Source organism: Cryptomeria japonica, chromosome 8, assembly GCF_030272615.1.
Source record: "Cryptomeria japonica chromosome 8, Sugi_1.0, whole genome shotgun sequence".
NCBI classification, from domain to species: domain Eukaryota; kingdom Viridiplantae; phylum Streptophyta; class Pinopsida; order Cupressales; family Cupressaceae; genus Cryptomeria; species Cryptomeria japonica.
This window is the reverse complement of record NC_081412.1, coordinates 710,528,249-710,549,926: the sequence shown is the minus strand read 5'-3', so window position 1 is coordinate 710,549,926 and position 21,678 is coordinate 710,528,249. Positions and strand designations below refer to the sequence as shown.

Below are 21,678 nucleotides of genomic sequence, written 5' to 3'. Positions count from 1 at the left end.
TAGGTGATGACTGATTCTCCCTTTGCCATCTTGATTTGATGAAGTTGTTGCCTCAATGCAAGTGCTCTACTTGTGTTGTTGATCTCATACATCCCTTCCAATGCCTAGAACATATCTCTGGTTGAAGACATCTTGGAGATGATAGGAACAAGATGATCTTTCATGGAGTCAATCCGAATCTTCTTGGCTTTGACAGCATTCTTCTTGAACTGAAGTAATTCATCTTTATCTTTAGGCACATGTTGTTCCTTTACTTGCACGAACTCAAGAAGATCATTTTCTTCGAGGGTGACAAGGATTCTGAATTTCCGTTAAGTGAAATTCGAAGCTCCTTCAAGTCTGTCCTCAACTTTCAGGCCATACACCATCTTGAATGCAGGAAAATGGCGTGAAGAGGATGAAGTAGGAGCACTGCTATCACACAGTCTGATTACAACTAAGTCAACCTTAGCTCTGATACCATGTTAATTTTAGGATCAAACTGATAATTTAGGATCAGACAGATGATAGCAATGACAGAAAGTCAAAACAAGGAACACCAAAAAATACCCTGGGAAAACCTCCCTCTTGGAGGTGAAAAACCCAGCTATAAATCTCAGATCTTATTATGCAATGATCAGACAGTATCTTTACAATTCAGCTTCAACACTCGAAGCATTTAGAACCAGCAAGCTATGCACAATAGTATTGTGTCTCCAAACTAGGGCATACACAACAATGAAAGAACTTATCTGCAATACACTTATTTGGAGATTAAGAGAAGATGTTCGTTGCCACAAGGAAGTTCGGTGTCTCTTGAATGGAGTTTGCTGACCTTAAGGTGAAGTTCGCTGTCTTCAAAAGCAATTCGCTGTCTCCAAAAGCAGTTCGCTGTCTCTATAAGATGATTCGCTGCCCTTAGGTGTATTCGCTGATCTTTGATGATGGTTCACTAAACACTGCTGAAGAAGATTGCTGGATGATGAAGATATTCACTGAGTGTAGAATGAATTCGCTGAATTGTGTGTTGTTACAATGATTTAGACTTTGCATAGATATGAGATTCAGCCACCTTAATCACCTTAGGTCGGCTCGTAGGAGAATCATTAAATAATAATACAGTACCATCAATTAAGCACCCATTATGGGGTTGACCTCATTCACACGTTTCATGATTATTGCATATAGGGCGTGACTAAGGCCAATGGTCAATTAGTCACACATACATGCTAGGTCGGCCCATCACATATACATGCTAGGTCGGCCCAAGAAGGGATCCGACCTAGCTATAACATCAACAACTTGTTGCTACAGTGGCAAAGGTCAATGATGATGAGTTGCTGCCCATAGCACAAAATGAATTCTTATCTTGGGATCCATTTGTTCAATCTGTTTGCTGTTGTGAGATGCTTACCACTTTTGAGAAGCTTTGGGATGATTTTATCCAATATGAGAACCTACCTTTAGTTTCACTTCAAATTAGCTTCTATTTGGTGAGATTATTGTGTCTTTAAGGTTTATTTATTAAAGGATGCATGAAACAAGTTTTAAGTGCTTAAAAATCTTTGAATTTCTCGGTTTTTCAATTTGCCGAGTCTTGGCTGAGTTTTTGCCGAGTTTGGGCACCGAGTCCGAGTGAAAAATCAGCTTGCTGGGTCCGAGTCTTGTAACTATGATTGGGAGTAGTTGGTCACCATGTTGACTTTGGCAAGTAAATGGTTCAAGGCATTGAGTTGTTATGAGTTGAGTGAGCCACTATTGTAGGATGCGATGAATAACAAAAATTTGCCAATAGATGAACAAAAAATAATTTGGAAAAAAAGGGCTGCAACATTTTATCCTATAGGTGGATGTATGGCAAGAATCGCACCTTAATCAACTTCCTTGTGGCTTTAGTAAGACAACTTATTTTTGAAGCTGTTTGGTGCTTTCAATAAGGTAAAAAAATGTTGAGACCTTGTGTAAGTTGTTGGATTAGGTGGTGATGGAAATGGGACTGGAGATTGTTTTCTAGATAGTGATAGACAATGTAGTTGTGTATGTGTTGCTAAGTAAAATTTGTTGCTATGATAATTAGTTGAAACCGGGTTAACAATTTTCCTTTGTGTTTGAGAGGGGTGGCTCCCTTGTATGCTGGGATTTTTTGAGGTTTTTACATACTTTTAACCATAAAGTACAAAATGTTCCAAGACAGGCTCATATGAGACACTATTTAGGATTCTTTGAATGAGATTTAGGAAGATCAAAGGGGAAAGAAGAAACAATATGTAGCAGCTAGGACACATTGGCAAAAGTAAGAATGCTTGACGGTTTATCCCTTTAATGTACCAAGAAAATGAAAGGATTCAATTGCACAATAGACATATGAATAATTTGCAACAAATGAAGAATATAAAGATACAAAGTTCTGAAATAGTCTTCTTAGTCCTTCGATTTAGAGTGCAAACTCTTTGGTCTATTTTCTATTCAGCCAAACATGTAAGATAGGTACGAAGAAACAATTCACAAGTTTGACATATGGCAAGCCTACGACCAACAAAAAATTATTGATACAAACTTCAAGAAAATTCTTTAAATTTCTTTGAAAATGGAGCACAAAGTCTCCTTACAATTTTTCTATAAGATGTCAATGTTGAGGGGAGAAAAGCCTCTAAGAGGTGAAGAATCCCTTACAATGATATAGATTTTCCATAAATGGGAGAAAAAATAGTTATCTTTCTTGTAATTGCGTAATCACATCTTTTTGGACTTGATAAAATGTTTAAATAGCATATCCCAAGCTCACAAATGAGGTGTCTTATAAATCATTAAAATAAATCAATTTCGGACATTAATAAAATTGACTATATAATTAAAATTGAGCCTTCATTGAAATTTGACAGGTGTTTGATTGTTGTAGTACTCTATTGCATATGATCGAAATATTCTTTGAAAGACCTAAAGTTTTGCTTGATAGAGCATTAGTTTGATTCCCCATCTAGTTGCAACCTGTTCTGACAAAGTCAAAGCCACATAGTTGTGCTTGGTTCCATTGTAGACCAAATGTTGGAGCAAATCATATCAGTTATACAAGGATTTAATCATGTAGGGAAGCTTGATCATCAATAATCAAAATCAATATCATTTCCACCTTCCTCTCCACTACAACATATTCCCTCAAAATCTTCACCTTCCTTAGACATGTTTTAAAAGCAGAGAAGTTCTTTTTATTTGATAAAAAGTTTGCCCCAATGAAATGCAATGATGAAACTACAAGCTTGTAAATAGGGTGCAATGCTTCTAAGATGTTTGAAGCTCCACAAGCTCAATAATAATAGAAAAGATAGCTTCATATGTCACTCCTAAATGCAGTAAGGAAAAGCTATCTTAGTGCTTTGCTTTGCATCTTCTCCAAGTGATGAAAATGGATTGGATTTTGAGTAGTAGGAATGATCTAAAATTCAAATTTTCTTCTCCATAAACCATAAATGAGTACCTATGTAAAATGTATGGTACGAGGTACCATCCCTCCACCTTGAATTATCATTGAGAGTTTGTATTTGTCTACTTACAAGAACTAGTCCCTTACGCAATAGAGTTAATACAAGGAGCTTGGGGTAATCTTGTCATAATAACTAAATTTATTAGATAAAACTTAATTAACTCAACTTTTGCAATGTACAATTTGAAGTGAATTTGTACCAATTGGAAAAGATTTCTTCATGCATCTAACTCCACTTACGATAGTGAGGCATAACTCTAGGAACCATATCATAAGAAATTTCCTTTAGGCTATGCTTTAGATTTTCTCATAAGCTGACCTTCAATTCGTTGGCTTATATAAGCACTGAGAAGGTGAAAGGCCAACATACCAACCTAGACAACATCTATCTGAGACATACGTGATGCCCCTGGTTAGTTGTGTCAGTTGGCCCCAATATTTTGTTAATATTTTTCTAATAAATAAAGTCTAAATAGACTATAAAATCGAAAATTATAATAAATGAAATTATTAATAATTTTGTACAAGGCCAACTTGTTTGGTTTGGGCAGTTATTATTAAATAATTTTAAATAAGGCTGACCTGGTGGCAGTTACTTTCCTAGGCTGACGTTGAAAGAGATTTATATATATATGCTTGCTGTTCAATAAGGAAGGCGACACGAAAATTGGGATTTATTCTCTGGATTAAACAAATGCAATTTGCTCTCTCAGACGCAAACCTGAGAGGCCCCTGTAGTGGGACAAAAACCTTGCTACATCCATATCTTTCTGATTTGTTGTGATTGCCTTACGGAGGCCTGCTCAGACATTATACTCAGGGTTCCAGTAAGGAGTTTGACACCCAACAAGAAGGGGCGCTATCACACAAGTATGTTTACAGTTCAGATCTGAGTTGCATTGATATATCTGTTTATATGTATTCAGCTGTCAATGCATTAGGATGATTTATCTGCAAACATTATGGAAGTGTGCTAAACTAGTATGAAGATTATGAGGTGCTTTATATTGCGAATTCCAATGTTATGTATAAGCATAAAGTACATGAAGATTTTGCATTTAATGTTTTGTTTATCATGAAAACTTCAGTCTGAGATTGGAAACATTCGGTTCTTACTACTTAATGTTTGCAAACTTTATAAGCTGGTGTATTTCAGTGGTATCAAAGCCACTTTTCTTCCAGCCTGTGGTTGATGAGTGACAGGGATCAAAGATACAAGCAATGGGAAAAGAAGGCGGCAATGGGAGATTTTATTGGGGAGATCAGAGAGATTAATACCAGCATGAGGGATACCATGAGGGAAATGGTTCAACTTTTGAGAGGAATGAGCCAGCAATTAAATGCTGATAGGCCTGTTCAAAATGATGCAGAAGGCAACAGTTTGGGTGGAGGAAAAGCTCCAGCTGGTGGTGAAAAATTTTCAGCTAATGGTGGGAGAGCTTCAAGCAATACAATGACCTTCAGGGCTAAATTTCTTGAAAAAGAAATAGCTGAGGGCATGGGGGAAGAAAAACCTGATCTAGAGGAAGACACAACAAGATTTCGTGATGCGTACTATGCCCTAAGCCCTGTTATCCGTGCAGATTTGACTTTCAGGGACTATTATGAGATGAGGAAAACAATTGGGCAAGGGAGGAAAGGGTATGAAGAAAGGAAGGACATTCAACACCATTTGGGGAAGATAACCATCCCAATTTTTGATGGATTTGGAAGCTCATCAGCAAGAGCTTGGTTGCAAAAACTAGATACATATATCTCATAGAATCCAATGCTTGAAGAAGGGGCTTTCAAAATTGGCCACCTTGAATCTTGAAGGAGTGGCTCACGAATGGGGGTAGCATGGCATGGTAACCCAGGGGCACAATTCAATCACCACCGTGGATGACTTCAGCCAAAGATTGATGGAGAGTTTTGATAGGAAGGATCCAAAAATTAATTTTAGAGAGTTAACATAGCTGAAGCAAGAGGGTAAGATGGAAGGGTACGCAGCAGAATTTTAGAGGCTAGTAGTAACGATTTCTGATGTGTTAGAGAAAAGGCTTACAGTCTTCTTTATAGAAGGCCTGGCAGAACCCTTCAAAGGGTTAGTTTGAGCATTTAATCCAAGCACCTTACAAGAAGCCATCAATATGGCTTTGAGTTTTGAAGATTCAGTGACTAAAGATAAATGGAGTTTCAAACGAACATCTCCTATGCTTTCCAAGAAATCGCTTCATAAGAACACGATACCACCTATAAGACAAATATGGTGGAGACGTCTAAAAGTGAGTTGCAAAGAAAAATAGCTATGTTTTACATGCAGGGATCATGGCAACCAGGTCATAAGTGTTTGGGAAAAGGTCAGACACATTATATTGAGGTGATCTTCAATGAAGAAACGAAAGCAGCAACATGGGAAGATGTGGAAACCGGACAATCAAATCTGAAGTTGCTTGAGGGCAAGTGACATTTGGGACGGGCAGACTGTGATGTCCTCGATTGTGTTGGCTGGCTCCAATATTTTGTTAATATTTTTCTAATAAATAAAGTCTAGATTCTAAATAGACTATAAAATCGAAAATTATGATAAATGAAATTATAAATAATTTTGTGCAAGGCCGACTTGTTTGGTTTGGGCAGTTATTATTAAATAATTTTAAATAAGGCTGACATGGTAGCAGTTACTTTCCTAGGCCGATATATATATATATGCTTGCTGTTTGGTAAGGAAGGCATCACGAAAATTGGGAGTTATTCTCTGCATTTAATGAATGCAATCTGCTCTCTTAGGCACAAACCTGAGAGGCCCCTGTAGTGGGACGAAAACCCTGCTACATCCATATCTTTCTGATCTGTTGTGAATGCCTTACGGAGGTCTTCTGAGACGTCACACTCAGGGTTCCAGCAAGGAGTTTGACACCAGACAAGCAGGGACGCAGGTAAACAAGGGAAGTTTATTCAAATAGTTACAAACTTATAAGTTGTAACCATTGTCCTTGTAGTTTTGTGGGAAGATTTTGGTGCAAAACCGCAATTCTCAAAATCTTGCCATTTGCATTTTGTCTCCACTCTCCACCTTGTAGTGTTTGTAGTTGTAGGTGCAATTTGAGTGTGTTTGAGGTCATTCGCACAATGGAGCAATATAGGTTTCAATGTGCTTGAATGACCTTGCCCTTCGTAATACAACCTTTTATTGCATGCAAAGAAGGTAGAGGATTAGGAGATGTATCATGCTATTGACCTTGATGACATCTATCTATATTCAAATTGGGCTGCAAAGAATGTGGATATGTTGTTCATCGATGATGATTTTGGTACTTTGGAGAGGAAGTCAGAAGACATGGCAGAATTTGATATAAACAAGGCTAGTGAGCCATTAGTAGGGGTTTTGTTGTGTTCATACTTCATAGTGTGATCCAATGATTGAGGCTACTATTGGGGATGATATGGGTATACTATACAGTTTGAGGACACTCACACTGGCAACAGACTTTTTTGAGGTTTAGATGGAGAAGAAATTTATAGTTTATGAACATTAAAATTATAATTTATGATTTTTGTTTATATTGAAACTTGAAGTTGATATGTATTGAACTCTAATTTTGATCGATGTGTGAAGGAAATCAGTAATATGCTCCTTAAACTTAGTATTATGCATGCTTTTCAAGAATATATATTTACAAAGTTATGGGTTTTTAAATATTCAGAAATATCGAGTTATTTCTAATTTTTTGCCCGAGTTTTTGTTGCGACCAAGTTTGTGAAATTTTGGGGGTCAACTGAATTATTTCCAAGTCCGAGTTTTTCAACTATGGTTATGATCAAGTTCTCATTCCTGATTTTTCCATCTGACACTGTTACATAGAAATATAAAGGATTGAGGGTTATCTGATTGGATGGTCAAATTTATTTTATTAAGAAGTCACTTCAGAGTCATACAGCTTTTGTTGGAGAAATAGGCCTTCACTCATTGCTCCGATTGATCCCACCATTGGAGAATCTTATTCATGCAAACATATTGCCTAAAGCTTGTACCATCTAGGATGCTTCCATGGCTGTTTGTTGTCACCCTACCTGTAATCTCTTAAGACTATTGTAATGAAGCAACAGTGTTTGTGTCCGTTTTCTAACACAGTAGTCCTTGTATCTATTATGCAGACAGCCAGACACCATCAACTTTCTTATCATGAGTGAATTTTACATGGCCAAGTCTACTTGTAATGCATTCTGTAATGTTTCTTGTTTATGCCTGCGCTACCATGCATTTATCGAAGTTGAAAAAGCAGCATTCGGTAAAAAGTTTGCCAGTAGATAGCTGTTCCTTTTTACACGATAAAATGAGTTCTGGAGCTCCTTGATGAGCTGTCTGAACTTTTAATGAATCTCTGGCATTGGAAATTTCAGTGTATGGCTACAACAAGTATTTTTGAATCTGACATTGTCATGATCTTCAGTATTGTCATATAATACCTTCTTAAAGGCCATGCTTGATTTCTCTAGTTTAAACTTCAAGCTAAGTTATTGGCATTCCTCATGTCAAAATGTCTCAAAACCTGTAGATATTGTTCATGGACAACAGGGAATAGGGAGAAAAGAGCAGTGAATAAGATGGTCAACAAAGAACCTGTAATAGGCATAAGAAGGCAGCATCTCAGAATCACGAGAAGACTGTAATGGATGAAGAAGTAGCCCTTTTTATCAAGTTAATCAGGGGAATATAATGACAACTCAAAAAGCTAGAGGCTAATAGATAAGATTTTTATTTCTAAGTTTGTTGATTCTAGCAAAATGTAATGTCCCCTTTGGGATTGCCCTAAATCTTGCCGTTACTACTATCATGTCTGCTGGTTTCCTCTCTTTATTATTCTGAAATCAGTTATGAAGTTCGATATGTTGGAATCGTTTGCCATTGCGCCAAAAGCTCGAACTATCAACACCTGATACAAATGTCAGATTTAACCCGACCCACAGGAGGCAGTTAAGCCATGTCACGAGTCCCCAAGGAGGTGCTGACCACCAAGTCAACAATCTCCCCCTTAGCACCAACTGAGCCTTCAGCACCCACTGAAGGGAGACTCAAATCCGTGACTCAAGGCTCCGATACCAATTGTTGGAATCGTTTGCCATTGCGCCAAAAGCTCGAACTATCAACGCTCGATACAAACGTCGGATTTAACCCGAACCACGGGAGGCGGTTAAGCCATGTCACAAGTCGGTTCTGACCACCAAGTCAACACGATGCTCCCTTGAATGGATCGATTGATCTTCTTCTTGGTTCCATCCTTCTTCAAATGATGTCTCCTTCACTTATACCCTTCATGGAGAAAAAGGGTCACACCCTTTGGTTGTAAAAAGATACATCTGTTTGGCAATAACTGCTGCCCTCTCACCTCTTATTTAATCTTCACCTATCTCTCACTTCTCAAATCTGTCTCTACTGCTTTTCAAATCTGCATATATCCTATTTAAGATCTGTGTATCTTCTTCTTCTAGATTTGCATATCTTATTTTCTTTTTCCCTTCTTAAATCTTAATTGAGATCTCTCCATATACTTCTGCTCTAGATATCCTCTAATTCCACTTCATTCCCCTCCATTTCATTTGATCCTTCTTCCTCGTTATATCTTCCAGTGCGAGGGAGAGGTCACACCTCTTCACCATGTTTGTCTTTTGGCAAGAGTCACAACCTTTCACAATTAGCACCCTTTGAAAGAGTACAACTCTTCATAATTTCTGCCCTTTTGAAAGAGTCACTTATTTACTTCCCATTCTTTTCTTCTTCCTTTAATCCTTCCTTGATTCACATGCTCCATTCTTTCTTCCTTTCTTCATATCCTCCATTCAAATGAAGTTCTCTTCTCCCTTTTATATCTCATGTTTGAGGGAGTCCCAACGTTTCATTTCATGCCTTTTGACCATTCGTTAAACCTAACTAAATTTTAATTTTTTTTTTCTATTATATTTAAACATTTATTATTAGCATTTATTATTAAATCCTATTTCAAAATGGGGACATTACACAAAATTATAGAGTTGAGACTTGAGAGGTTGGATAGGCAACCTGTCCCATTTTGGACATAACCTTGTTGAGGATTACAAAAGAATCGGTTCACCACTTTCTATCCCGAATGCCCATCAATTGATTGATGGCAAATGATTGAATGAGAATGGGAAGACAGTAATGAGGAAGGCAACAAAAAAATCATATATAACTATTTGGAAACAACTTGTGAGTGGAATCTATCATGATTCATAACTTTGAGGTTTTTACCAAGAAACCATTCTTGTTGCCATGAGAATACAAGCTACTACAAAAATCTTTTTCATCTGTTACTTGAAACTTATTTTTCTGGACAGTCCAAAGGATGGATGGTAGACCTGCCATCGATGCTGATTTATGTTCAAAAAGGATATTTTAAATTCAAATAAGTTTAGTGTAGGGACACAAAGTTAAGATCTTCAAGAGGATCTACATGATGATCATAAAAATCTAACAGAAATAAAGGATGGAATCATGCATGTAGAGAATGAAGAACAACAACAAATTCCAACTCTCTCCGGTAATACAAAGCTGAGTATCATACAATGTCAGGCTTTAGTGTAAAATGCAAGGTGGAAGGGGGAATGGTGATGGCCTTCATTGATAAAGAAATTTATTTACTCAAAATTGCTGAGTCTTGTTAGGATTAAGTGATATCAACTTCACAATCCTAGGATGCTAGGACTGTGTACTTCAAATTAATATTTTAATAGTTGGGTAATATTTTATGTGCTTCCAAAAGTCAAGGAGAGGCCAAGTTGGATGCCCCATATGAGGTAGGTGGTTTCAATAATTAAATAATGTTCTCTTGTTGACTTGGAATATTTGTTGTAAGTTGGCATTGAGTGGGGAAGCTATTTTTGGCTGTATGACAGCAATTATGACAGTTATGACAGGTTGTAAGAGCATCTTTTATGTTATGACAGCTATGACAGATTCCATACTAAAATGAGATGCATTTGCCATTCCTGGGAATTTGACATGTTTGGGGGGTGTGCGAATTTGTGCTCACAGGTGAGAGCTCTATTTGGGTTTGAATGGGCATTTTGGGTGCCTAGTTTTTGCTTATGGTCTTAGTACATGATTTACAATACCATTTATGGTATGTGTGAGCTGTGTTTGGGTTTTAATGGGCATTTTGGGAGCCTAATTTTAGCTCATGATATTAGTACTTGGTTTATGATATTATTTATGGCATCATGTATTGTATTTGTCTACATATTGAGGCCTTGAGATAATGGTATGTGAGTTTGGCGAGTGGTAGTGTATGTTGCTGGAATACTTTTGGACTGAAGGAGAAGTTGTGTTGATTTCCTCCTTTTAAGATAATGCAACCCCACTCTCACTGGTGGAGTTTTTACTCAGAAGGTTTTTCTTTTTGTATTGGTGTTATTGTGGTTTGCTAATCCTTTTGCTGCATTATCTCTATATGTATTTATGTACTATCATTGTTTATAAATTTATTGACACTTAAGATCAATAGTTTCTACTACTAATTGTACTGGTTTTATCAACAAGTTCTACAGGCCTAAGATTTGCCCCATTGCAAGGTTTTAACTGTTTATGGCAAATGACTTGATGGAATGCAAGGGGATAACCAAATTGTTGAGGTGTCACAGAGCTACTAAATGTGTTACAATTTTTATGTTGTAGGTTGTGCAGGGATGGATATCATCATGGATATAGGTCCATTCGGTGAAGTTTGCTTGAATCTTGATTAGTCACATATCAAATTGCGGAGAGGGCTGCAATGGATTATGGTTAAAAGGGTGGTAGCCATATGGAATGAAACTGATCTAACTCACTGAATTTTGCTAAATTTTTCAATCCGACTCTGAAGAGTTTGCATGTGAAGGTGAAGACACAGATTTCATCAAAGAAAATGAAGTTGACGTGTTATTGATGAAAGTGCGGATATTTTCCACTTGTAACACATTGACTGCTACCAGATAAGGAGAGTGAACACATCATGATTTATCATCCTTCCTTATGGGAACCATAACTATTCACGTATGGAAATGAAAAGTTTGTCCATGAGTGATTGAATGCAGGGCATATGGTACTTATCTAAAGCTCTTTTGCATCTGTATTGGTGTTGAGAAGAAAGGAAGATTTGTTTTACATGCACATCAGCTACCAAGTTGGTGTTGGGAAGAAAGGAAGATTTATTTTACATGTGCATCAGCTACCAAGAAATCGAATATGAGAGTTATTAAAAATAGGTATTCCATTTCACATGAAAATGAGCTACTTACTGAATTGTATGGTGCAGTAGCATTTAACAAGATTGATATGTCATTTGGTTCTCATCATACTAGGGCCTGGCAAGGCAACTGAGACAACCTTTCAAATTCATCACAACTACTATGAATTTTGAGAAGTATTTTCAGGCTAATTGATTCTCCAACCACCTTTCAAGATACATTTCAAAGAAGATTTCCAAGCCCTATTTGAGGGAGTTTCTGATACTATTGTACGGAAGAACTAAAGAGGATCATCAGAAACTGTCGAATTTTTTTTTTGCAAACAAATCAAAATGTGATTTTGCAAAGATCTAGCTTGTGTACTTGTAAGAGAAGTCAAAATGTATGTGGCTGAATTTCAAGTCATGCCTGACCGGTCTATTTTGAAGATTGTGACACAATTTGGGAGGCTTTTATAGGATATGTAGTTTTTACGGAAAAGGTTACAATGGTTTTGGAGGCTTCACAGCAACCCCTATTGATCCTGTAAAGAAGGAACAATTCAAATGGATAGAGGCTACCTTGCAACAAACGAAATAGAATGATTTTCAATGCTTTACATGCACTTCCTGATTCTAAGTAACCATTTGTAGTGGATTGTGATACCTCATGCAAAGTCAGCTCTCCTGATCATATTGAAAGGAGAAAATGAAATAAAAAAAGAATTTATCATGCATTTATGTTTAAAAATGCTTGCTCTCATGCATGTTTTAGAAAAGTTCAACCAGCAGTTGGGTCAGCACTTTATTATCAGGACAAACTATCAAAGCCTTAAGAATTTCTCATCATGGAAGACCTTGACTAAATGATAAGCAATTTACACGGTGATTTTGAAATTCAATATGAGAAGGGCATAAATAATTTGTTGCAGTGTTGTTATTCCACAACCTTCATTGTGGAAAGGGCAGAGCCCTCCATATAACTGGAATGGCTTTCCTTGTGAGGTGCAGGATGCAGAATGGGTTGGATTTGATTGTTACATATAAATATTTCAACATGTTCCACTTGACTATCAGAAGGTGGAGTCACATGGAAGTTAAACCGTTTCAACTTCCTTAATAGTTCATCAGAGCTTTGTAATATATGTATACTTCTGTACTATCAGTTTTTATAGGATAAGCAAAGTCATAGCTTAGACAAAGCTAGTGGAAGACAAATAGCCATGCATCTCCATTGAGAGTATGCTGTGTACATAATGCACATGTTAATAAATTTTTCTATTCCAATTTTAAGGTCTCCTGTGCATCTTTCTCTGATCAATGCTGATCTCTAATTTATTATTAATGTTCCTTCTGCACAGATAACACATTTAGATACTTTTAGTATAGAGTGTTGTCTCCCAGATTTCTTCTGGGTTCTGGATCAATAGGTTAAATTTTATTGTTAATTTGACTGGTGCACATTCGGACTTTTGCAGTTTTTTCTGTTGGGACAGGTCTGGCTAAATTAATTGCTTTTGAAAGGCCTGTTTATCATTGATTCATCAACATATGGATTCTCATTAAGAACCCTGCAAGAACACCTTCAATGCACTGTTTTTCCTCCTCCAATGGGTGTACCTAACAATTAAGCAACGTTCACAACAATTGCAAAACAAATAAAACAGTATACAACAGAAATAAATCATACAAGAGAGACATTCACATGAACTAAGACAACAAGAGCACCCTGGAGATATATCCTGAAAACCATACTCAATTCATCAACATATGGATTCTCATTAAGAACCCTGCAAAAACATCTTCATCATACTGTTTTCCCTCCTCCAATGGGTGTACCTAACAATGAAACATGTTCACAACAATTGCAAAACAAATAAAACAGTAACCAACAGAAGTAAATCATACAACAGAGACATTCACGTGAACTAAGACGACAAGAGAACTCTGGAGATATATCCTGAAAGGGGATAAACTCCAGCAAGAGTGAGTATTTTGCTCCTCATTCCACTGTGCTCCAGTCCAATGTGGAATACGGCTGTGACAACAATTATACAGCTCCACAACATCTGAAATATGCCTCTATCACTATGGAACCCCTGCTCATACACTCACAACAGCACAAATGAACACATAATGCAGGTTACCAAGAGAAGCATCCTTTCCAACATATTTTACAATGAACTTATGCCTTTCCTATAACCTCATCAAACGTAAAAAACTAAAAAAGGTGAGCTGAAATGAGGAAACTCTTCAATTCCAATTCTGTCTGTACTGTGACAAATTCACCACTTCTACAGACTGGTGGTTTTGTTTTTGCCGCAGCATTTTTGGATCAAACATAGTCTTGTATGCATTTTTCTGGATTAGATTGTGTGAGCAATTTTTAACCATCAACGTTTCGAATCACACTCCGTGATTCATCAGGATGCAAGAGAGTTTAAGGAGTTGAAACATAGTCATTTTTAAATTAGGCCATTACCAGAAGGATTCTGGAAAGATTTGTTGACTATTCCGTGGAAAGTATTTATTGTGTATGGTTATACTCATTGTTAAAGCAAGCCATGCCCAAAGATTTCTGCAGACATTTGTTGATTAGTCTACAGAAAGTATTTATTCAGTTATATGCATGTGGAAAGTGGGTTCCATAGTTACCTGGAGACTTTGGGGTTATGGATATGGGGATGAGAATGAGGACAAGGCACCCTTAAAGATAAGGATATATAAATAAATGATTAAGGATACAGCTATATAATATACAAATGTAGCCATAAAAAAATTCGGGTAAGGGGATTGGGATGTTGTCCTCATTCATGCACTAGAGTTTCTTAGTAACTGTGGCTGGACCTCAGCAGGTAACCAAATATTTTTCTAGTTTTTTTGACTGGTAAATGGCTCCCATTTTAACCACGGTGGGGTGTCAGATAAGGTTCCACAACCGAGGGGTATTTATTTTGTCAAAATCATCCAAGACTTACTCTTGGGCTCTACTGATGAGGTTTTCTGTAGTTGGAATTGGATGTTATCATTATGTATCTTCAATAACATGTTTTCCAGGTCTTGCTGGAAAAGCCCCTGATTTCCACTTGATTGCAACCCAGTTGATGACCAAGTAATTAAGATTTTATGTAGAAATTATATTTTTTAGTAGAAAATGTTCCATTTAGCAATTTTAGTTCAGACTTTAAATGAAAGATAGTATGTGATTAAGGTTGGATGCCCGTGTTTTTTTGTTGATTTGCACTGCATTTAATTGTGATTTCTGTGAGTAAATTTCTGCCTTAAATTTGTTTTTGTGAAGAGAAAGGGAAATCAAATTTCTGTACATGATTTTATCTATCAATATGCTAATCAATGGTACGCCAGCAAAATCAAGCAACTTCAGCATGAAGGAATTCTGTTTGCCTGGATAAATTTGTTAATTTCTTTTGGCCCTTTAACATAATTTCAAATCAATCTGGTGAAATTTATGAGATTGCATATTGGATGCAACAATTGTTCATTTGCTTGTTTTGACAAATTATGTACAAGTATGGGTATTTTTAAACTTTTGTTAGGAAGAGAGACTATTTCTCAATCATTATTTTCTGTTTCAAAACTACCTACTTCTGTTATGTTACACGTATACCATTATGTTGAAAGGATGGGACAGAATTTATATAAGTTGTTAATGCCATGAGTCATTCTACAATGGCAGCAAGGGGTGGAGAGAAATGGCGTGTGTTAATGTTAACTTTTACCTTTTAGCTTAAATTTGATAACCATTCACATGTCAAAATATTAATATTGACTATTAACTTAATATTTTTAAAAGAAACACCATATAAAACAAAATATACCGTCATCAAAATGATAAGTTTTAGATACATATATAAATATAACATAAGAACAAAGATATTTAAAAAAATCTACCATTTCATAATTACACTATTCTTTAAAAAAAATATATTTTATAAATTTTTATTTTTAATGATTTATGTGAACAATGATAAGAAGTTTAAAATTTAAATATAAAAAAATAGATGACAATTATTGAATAAAAAATTTGTACCCATCAAAAAATAAACAATGTGAATACAATATAATTTAAATATTTTTATATGAAGTAAATATAATTTAAAGTGAAATAAAATAATTTTAAGGTAAATAAAATAGTTCCAATTGATATCTCTGGGTATTTTTCTAGATAGATGTATTTAAGATATCTATACTAGTCTTTAATGTGAAGATCTGTTACCTTTAAATTATTAGTTGAGTGACAGGAATTTAAAGTTTAGACCTGGCTTTACTGTTATGTAGCTTTTTATATTAAAATAATATAGTTATGTTAATTATTTCTATAAATTAACCTAAGTCCAAACTCATCATTTGTGGTTTAGTGATTGGAATAGCTTCACTAACAACATCATTTTTGCAGAATGTCAGAGCGAGGAAATTTCAAAGCAAGTGAAGCAATGCACGGTTATGAAAATTTGACAGGTTTGTCACTTTATAAATATAGTAGTGTGATAACAGAAGAGAACTCACAAATGCATGGTGGTTCTGAAAAGGAAATCCCATTTGTCACTGAGCACAAGCAAAATGAAGTATTGAATTTCAAAGATTGTCAAGAAAGCGACAGTTTTAAAAAAGACACAGGTAATTCTTTGATAGTGAGTGTGATTATAGAGAACAAAGGATATAGAGAGGAACCCTTAGATTCAGATGCAGAAGAATCTCCAACGGAGAACTCAAGACATGCACTCGAAGTGGACTCGCATTCAAACAGTGCTGATAAACAGGCCTTGTGCGACCACCTTCCTGAGATGGGCGCTGATTTGTCATGCAAAGACAAGAAGAAAAGGAGGAAAAAGCGCAAAGGACCTAACAAAAATCCAAGCCAGATATTTGCTTTTAAGGAAGAGGAACAAAAGAAAATAGAACTGAGCAAGCCATCCTTGGATACAAAAAAGGCAGTTATGTGCAGAACATTGTCTAAGAGTGCAACATTTCCAGGCTCTGCTCAGGATGCTTCATCTATTGAAGATGCACCAATTTTGGAGGTTGAGAAGATTGAGAGTGCAACTGAGAATGGCCATAGATGTGAATGTCGATGTTCTGATGGAAAGAATTCCTTTTACACTCAAACATTATCTTTTCCAGTAAGCCATTCCTTTTTCTTTGCATCTAATGCATATGACGTGCATTCTAGCTGTTACCACTGGAATCATGCTCTACACGCTGCTGGCAGCATTCCCTAAACCTGTTTATAACTCAGTTCACAATAGAAACTTAAAGGATTAAATATTTATGTTTCATGTGTGTTCGTGCCCTAGTGTACACTGTACCATGTTTACAACTTCAAATTATTTTCTCTGTTTTTCAAAAATGTGTTAGCATATAAACCCTCCAAATTTTGTTTAATATTTTCTCAGCCTGATATTTGTTTTTATAATTCACGGTTGTCTAGAACATTTGTCTGATCAGTTGCAGAAACGTGGCTTGTACAGTTTTACTTTTCCCTTTCTACATTCTTGAAGAAATTTGTAGCTGCTTAAGTTTGGGTATTATTTGAAATAGTTGCACCATTCTAATTTCCTTTTGTTGTTGTTCAGCCATCACTCAGATTAATACCTGCAATACGAGGAGGCCATGAAAAGAATGGATTGGGACCTAGACCAAAGTTTTGTGTGAAGTGGGCCCCAGATGTGCATGAACCTCCCTGCAGTTCTGTTTCCCATACAGTTAGAAACTATCACCTTTACCAGTCAAAAAAGAAATATAATAAGTGTAAGCAAAAGGGGAAATCAAGTCCTCGAACTGCAAGCGTAAAAAATGAGAAGCAGCTTATGCACAATTCAAATTGCAATTCCGAAGGTGATTATTCAAGGTGAGTCTGTTTTTCCATGTTCTAAATATTTTCCTTTGCATTTCTATTAGGTGGTTTGTTTCTATTGCACTAGGACATTTGAAGTTGGAATTGTAAAATATTACCTGCAGATTGCAGTCATCGTCAACACAAAATGATGGAAATAGAATGTTGTCAGATGCTCTGCCTTCCAGAGCCCTTGGATTAATGCCTGATGAGAGTCGCCTTACATCACTTAATTTGCAAATGGGACAGAATGGTATTCCACTTTATGCTGCAGAAATGCATTCAGACGAGTCTCATGAAAATGAGAAAAATGATTTGGAAGGGAAATGCATAGATGATTTGTTATTAGTAGGAAATAGTAACTTCCCAAGTTCTTCAGAAGCAGAATTTCCTTTCAGTCAAGATTCTAAATGTTGTACATCATTTCTACGTACTATTGAGAACAAGCAGCTTTCAATTGCAGAGGCTACACGATAATCATCATCATGTTGTCTGGTCTGATACATTTTGGATTCCTATTGTTCTATATTGTCTATAGAAGTTAAGTTTATTCGCTTAATGAGACAGAATATTTTGGGTTACAACTAAGATTGTAATAACATCTTACTGGCATTGTACATAAATCTGGCCTATACATTTTTCTTATTGATATTTGACCTGTGGTCAAAAACTTGTCTTGTTAGGTGCATAAGAGAAGTTCTCAGTTTTTTTGGGAGTTCAGTCTCTTCCAATTGGCATGCTCACAAATTAGAAGATAATTGTTGCACTGTGTTATCTATAGACCATTTCTTGTCAAAGAAAACTGAGTTGTTGCATTATGCTTGTCATGGATTTTCTTTTGGGGTGAACTCATTGGCAATATTCTTGTGCTTGTTTTTCACAAGTATCTTTTATGTTTGCTTCAGAACACAACACTAAATATGGTCTCTAATAATTTCAGCAAGCATTCTATGACTGTTATTTGAAGTAAATTCAAGCAAAACGATAGGGGTGTGGTTTGCAAATTTTTTTAGGTAGGTGTTTCTAAGAGTTAATAAATTAGATTGTTATTAACTCTTTGTTTGAAGATATTTTAGGTATTGTAGAGTAGTGGTTTTCTTAGCATGATGGTAGCCAGATTCAACAATGACAAATATTTCCTACTTCGTAATTCAAAGATCTCTAGAACAACGTAGAATCAATCTACAAGGAAGATTGTGGAAAACAGTGAAGACAATCTTGGCAAAAGAGTAGGCACTAAAAACATGGAAAGGTTGATAGCTCAAGATACTGTTTTGAAATAGCAAGAAGTCACAACTAGGAACCAAGCCCACAAGGGTATGCTAGTACATACTCTAGCCAAGAATTATGGTAATAGAAGAAGAGCACTCAAGGAAATGAAAAAGGAGTTGATGGGTGATGTGAAACGTTCAGAATCTAATGTAAAATAGGTCATGCTCATAAAGCGAAAACTAAAATGGAAATCGGGACTTCTGAAAAAGAAATAGAAGCTAAATTGCTAACTAAATGGACCAGACAACTGCGAACTTAGTGAGGCAAAACATCTTTTGTGCCTATCAAAATAGGACATGCCATACTTAGTGGGAAATGTATCTTGCATAGAGTGAAAAAGAAGCAGCCAATTGTATCTAGGTGGGATGGATTCAAAATTGGTACGGATTATAATGATATTGTGCATAAAAACTATTCATAATATCAGTGAGGCAAAACATCTTTTGTGCCTATCAAAATAGGACATGCCATACTTAGTGGGAAAGTTATCTTGCATATAATGAATTGTATCTAGATGGGATGGGCTCCAAATTGGTACGGATTATAGTGCTATTGTGCATAAAAACTATCATATGATAAAGTGGCGATGTTTTAGAAAAGGAAGTGAACAAAGCGAATGATCATACAAAATGCCTTAGGATACGGGCCTTGACATGGAGGATGAAGAAAACCAAATACAAGTCTTGAATAAGGAGACGGATCATAGCAAGCAAGCCAAAGGGACCTTAATGTAACATGTGTAGGTACCTTAATGGAGCATGTGTAGGTGTATTGCATTCGTTAGGTAAAGAAGCAAAGACAAGCAGAATCCTTAAAGAAAAATTAGTCTACAAGTCATCCTAAGAAAGAGCAAAATTTGAGCATTAGAGGTTTGGGTAGAAATTAAATAAGCTAAATCGATTTTTTTTACACATGATAATATTATGTTTCTATATGTTCATTTCATTCAAACATTCATATATTTATAGAATTTGTATATCTTATATTATAGGAAACCTCCTATAACGCCTCTCTTACATAGATAAGTATGAGATTAACAAATAAATAAACACAAATAATTACAAGACTAACAAATAAATGAACTTTTAATATAAACAAACACTCATAATAAATATTAATTGTTTGATACTAATATTCCCAACATACCCCCACATTATCATGTTTAACATATACAACTTTTAAAAGCATTATGATGTCGTTGTCTCCTCCTAATGGCTCTCCCGCTCAACAAACTTTGAATGATGTTGTTGTCTTCCCCTCTGTGTCTACTATGGGTGCCACGGTTGTTGTCCCTTTGTGTTCAGAGGCTACTGTTGCTTGGTCATTTCCTTTGCAGTTTATAGTTGTTGCACCCATTATTGCTAATATTAGCCTTGACCCTAGTTTGTTTGGGGCTACGGGCTTGCCCTCAACAGCGCCTCAGGCTGTGGGTGGGTCAGATGCTATTGTGGATGGTGGTAGGACTTCCTTTGGTGCTAGGGTCCCCCCTCATGGACCTTTTTGTATTGCTGGCGGGCAAAGCTTTGCTCGTGTGGTTAGATTTGTTGTTGCTCATCCTCCCAAAGGGAAACTTCGTTCCCTTTCTTGTGTCAAGACTTCCCCTGTGGTGGTTTGTGGCTAAGATGTGGTAGAAAACATTGGTTTCTACCAACGTTGTGGGTTGGTGTGCAAATTTGTTGGGTTATGGCCTTCTCTCCTTGTCCTCCATCATTGGGTGAGTGATTCTTGGAAGCCTTTGGTTGTTGGTAGCATTGAGCTTTACCCTTGTGCTAAAGGCTTTTTCATTGCTTCCTTTGCTTCTCCTGATGATCGTGACTTGGTGTTGGGTAAGTTGTGGGCTTGGGCAGTTAACTCTCTCTTGGTTAAGCCCTGAACACCCTCTTTTAACCCTCTTACTAAACCACTCAATGTGCGTTTGGTTTGGGTGTGTCTTCCCAACCTTCCCCTTCACTTTTGGGAGCATTCTTGTTATGAGGCCATTGGTAATGATATTTGCAGATTCTTGAAGGTCGATGATTTCACGTCCTCCATGGGTCATTCTTGTTACTTCCCATTTATGCCCTAGTTGTTTTTATGCTACATTACGCCATGTTGTTTGTGCCCTAGGTGTTTCATGTTATAATTGAGTGATGATGCCCTAGATGGTATTTGTGCTTGGTACAATGAAATGATGACCTACAACAAATTGATATTTTGATATTTAACATGATGATATTTAAGATTTTTTATTTTAGTTAATAATATTTTGAAATGTCAAAGAGTTATGACAAGATTTCAGGCTAATTGTTTGAATTGGTCAAGTGTGTGTAGGAGTTCGTCATCCTCCGAGAAGGGAAGGGAAGTATCATTGGGTCGGGAGGTGAGGAGAGGAAGAACTTATGCCATTTGGAAACTCTAACCCTGAGTCAGGTAGTATCATGTTGACCTTGATAAATTATGTCAGCCCGTCGCGTTAGGTAACCCTGCCTGGTTTGTATAGAGGTTTTAGGGTTTCATGACCCTAAGTTTTGATTGGTTTTCGAGTTAATTTGTTATTATTATTATTAATTATTTTATTAATAATTAAATTAAAATTTGCAGTGGCTCATGTTTAATAGCGTATATATATATATATATATATATATATATATATATATATATATATATATATATATATATATATATATATATATTATGCAAATACATGTATATGAGAATACGTATACATGACCGTATACGTGCTCCTATAGACATGCATACATAAGATGTATAGATTCATATATATGAATATATTATACTAATATTCTTGCGATATAAAGTCCCTTTGTGCAAACATTAGCCAATTCAATTATGGCTATTTTAAAACATAGCCTAGAAGTATAAAATTAAAGGGGGGCCTTGGTATTTAAATT

General features: G+C 36.1%; 1 protein-coding gene across 1 annotated transcript in view; it reads left to right on the top strand.

The window, feature by feature from the left end:
- LOC131071283 (uncharacterized) overlaps window positions 1–18,330 on the top strand; it is a 28,965-nt gene extending 10,635 nt beyond the window's left edge. Inside the window, exons 3-5 of the mRNA XM_058007067.2 lie at window positions 16,079–16,802; window positions 17,256–17,530; window positions 17,641–18,330. Coding sequence (XP_057863050.2) covers window positions 16,080–16,802; window positions 17,256–17,530; window positions 17,641–17,992 — 1,350 coding nt within the window. The 5' untranslated portion in view covers window position 16,079 and the 3' untranslated portion in view covers window positions 17,993–18,330. The remainder of the gene's footprint in view (window positions 1–16,078; window positions 16,803–17,255; window positions 17,531–17,640) is intronic.
- The last annotated feature ends 3,348 nt before the right edge of the window (window positions 18,331–21,678 follow it).